The sequence below is a fragment of the Conger conger genome, unplaced genomic scaffold (assembly GCF_963514075.1).
Source record: "Conger conger unplaced genomic scaffold, fConCon1.1 SCAFFOLD_61, whole genome shotgun sequence".
NCBI classification, from domain to species: domain Eukaryota; kingdom Metazoa; phylum Chordata; class Actinopteri; order Anguilliformes; family Congridae; genus Conger; species Conger conger.
The window spans coordinates 152,501-155,648 of NW_026890389.1; the positions used below are offsets into that span (position 1 = coordinate 152,501).

Consider the following 3,148-nt stretch of genomic DNA (forward strand, 5'->3'; position numbering starts at 1 on the left):
GGAGTTAAACCTGCAGACACAGCGCCCCCTGCAGGACTGGAGTTAAACCTGCAGACACAGCGCCCCCTGCAGGACTGGAGTTAAACCTGCAGACACAGCGCCCCCTGCAGGACTGGAGTTAAACCTGCAGACACAGCGCCCCCTGGAGGACTGGAGTTGCTGTACGTGGGGACTCACCTTGGCCACTTTGATGATGTCGGGGATGTGCAGGTAGGCGGCGACGGGCGCCAGGCCCTTGCCGATCAGGTAGGCCTCATCCGCCTTCTGCCGGTGCATCTGCCCGGTGTCCTGCTCGGAGTACACCGCCACCGTGCGGATGCCCAGCTCCGTGCAGGCCCGGAACACCCGGATGGCGATCTCTCCTGTGGGGAGAGCGGAACGTTGGGAGAGCGGGAACGTTGGGAGAGCGAGAACATTGGGAGAGCGGGAACGTTGGGAGAGCGGAACGTTGGGAGAGCGGGAACATTGGGAGAGCGGAACGTTGGGAGAGCGGAACGTTGGGAGAGCGGAACGTTGGGAGAGCGGGAACGTTGGGAGAGCGGGAACGTTGGGAGAGCGGGAACGTTGGGAGAGCGGGAACGTTGGGAGAGCGGGAACGTTCCAGCTTTCAACCGTCAGCTCTCATGCAGAGTCACTGCTGGATATGTGACTGTCGTGCCGGATGAGAATGGTGTTAAGTGAGAATGGTGTTAAGTGAGAATGGTGTTAAGTGAGAATGGTGTTAAGAGAGAATGTCATACACAGGATGCGGTTACTCTAAATGTAGTATTGATTATACACACACGCCCAGGGCTTCGCTGAGTGTTGGCTTGCAAGAAACTACTGCGTCCACAAAACACGTAGCGTCTACTTAACATAGAGCAGACTGTGTGAGATATTTCCATGCTATTCCCACCCTCGCAGCTACAGATAGACTGGACCGAAAGATGGCCCTCCTCTCTGTGGGGCCAATAATCATTTGGCTAAATTAATATTATTTCGGGTATAAAAGAGCATGTCCATGAACACTCCTCTCTGCTGCCCTCCCATATCCACCAAACACAGGCCCGCTGACCCCTCACTAGAGAGAAGCACACGCACCTCTGTTGGCCACCATGACCTTCTTGATGGGCTTGTACTCCACCTTCTGGGTGGAGGTATGAACAGCGCGCGACAGGCAGTGGGCACGCCTCAGCACCAGGGCGCCCAGGCCCAAACGCATCACCCCCACCTGCAGCATCTGCCAGAGAGGGAGAGGAGGAAGGGACAGTGGGAGGAGGGAGAGAGAGAGAGAGAGGGGGAGAGAGACTCAGTTATCCTCTCCAGGGTCTTTAGAGAGTGAACACTGCGATAACACAATCAGCTCAGATTAGAACTGCAAACACACAGACCCTCATAAAAGACCAGGAGCGAGCACAGCTCTGGCTGAGGTAGTCACGGCAACCACGCACTAGGTAAGGACAGGTCAGGTAACCCAGCGAGCAATGAGAGCTCACACCGCCTTCATCCCGCCCCATTCCCACTCACACCGCCTTCATCCCGCCCCATTCCCACTCACACCCCCTTCATCCCGCCCCATTCCCACTCACACCCCCTTCATCCCGCCCCATTCCCACTCACACCCCCTTCATCCCGCCCCATTCCCACTCACACCCCCTTCATCCCGCCCCATTCCCACTCACACCCCCTTCATCCCGCCCCATTCCCACTCACACCCCCTTCATCCCGCCCCATTCCCACTCACACCCCCTTCATCCCGCCCCATTCCCACTCAGAGGAACAGAGTGTGGAGCTGGGGACCACCTGAGTAAACACAACCAGAAACCCAGGAGACCTGGAATGCAAAATACTTTCAGAAAGGGGTCAGAAGATGGGGCCTCGTGAGGCCTGGCGGAACTGAGCCGCCAGCCACCGGGTCCGCAAATTCAGCACCGCAAATTCAGCACCGCAAATTCAGGGGGAGATTGGATGCCAAATTCCGCTCACACAGAAAAGAAGTGGTTTACACTTGGAGACACTGATTAGCCGAAGTCTCCACCACACACCTTTATGTCAAAGCTTCACTTGGTTGCTGGTTAATGGACACTGTTAACCCTACCCCTAACCCCCTAACCCCCTAAACCCTAAACTCCTAACCACAGCACCCGCTCCAGGACTCTCCTTCCTTCCTCCCTCCCTCCCTCCCTCCCTCCCTCCCTACACCCCTCCCTCTCTCCCTCCCTCCCTACACCCCTCTCTCTCTCCCTCCCTACACCCCTCTCTCTCCCTCCCTCCCTCCCTCCCTCCCTACACCCCTCTCTCTCCCTCCCTCCCTACACCCGTCTCTCTCTCCCTCCCTCCCTACACCCCTCTCTCTCTCCCTCCCTCCCTACACCCCTACACCCCTCCCTCCCTCCACCCCTCCCTCTCTCCCTCCCTACACCCCTCTCTCTCCCTCCCTCCCTCCCTCCCTACACCCCTCTCTCTCCCTCCCTCCCTCCCTCTCTCTCTCTCCCTCCCTCCCTCCCTACACCCCTCTCTCTCCCTCCCTCCCTCTCTCTCTCTCTCTCTCTCTCCCTCCCTCCCTCCCTACACCCCTCTCTCTCCCTCCCTCCCTCTCTCTCTCTCTCCCTCCCTCCCTCCCTACACCCCTCTCTCTCCCTCCCTCCCTCCCTACACCCCTCCCTCTCTCCCTCCCTCCCTCCACCCCTCCCTCCCTCCCTCCCTCCCTACACCCCTCCCTCCCTACACCCCTCCCTCCCTCCCTCCCTCCCTCCCTACACCCCTCCCTCCCTCCCTCCCTACACCCCTCCCTCCCTCCCTCCCTCCCTACACCCCTCCCTCCCTCCCTCCCTCCCTACACCCCTCCCTACACCCCTCCCTCTCTTCCCCTCTTCCTCTCTTCCTCTCTCTCTCCCACCACACACGGCTGCATGTATGTTTAAGGAGCCTTGCACTCAGAGGACCTGTTCTCTCACAGAGCGCCTGTGGCACATGCTGCCGACTCCAACTGTCTGTCGTCATGGAGACCCCCGTTCGTCTCCAAAGCCAGGGGGCAGGGGGGGGGGGGTAGTTAGGGTAGGGTGCACAGGAGTTCAGCTTAGGACTGATGGGGAAAAAACAAAAACTAAAGCACACACCCACTCTAACACACACTCTAACACGACAGGGCTCAAATATTTAAACTGCT

General features: G+C 58.8%; 1 protein-coding gene across 1 annotated transcript in view; it reads right to left on the reverse strand.

Annotated features, from left to right (window-relative positions):
* Window positions 1-3,148, reverse strand: part of LOC133120156 (pyruvate carboxylase, mitochondrial-like) — an 85,909-nt gene that overhangs the window by 76,034 nt on the left and 6,727 nt on the right. The window contains 2 exon segments of the mRNA XM_061230229.1: window positions 178-362; window positions 1,081-1,219. Coding sequence (XP_061086213.1) covers window positions 178-362; window positions 1,081-1,219 — 324 coding nt within the window.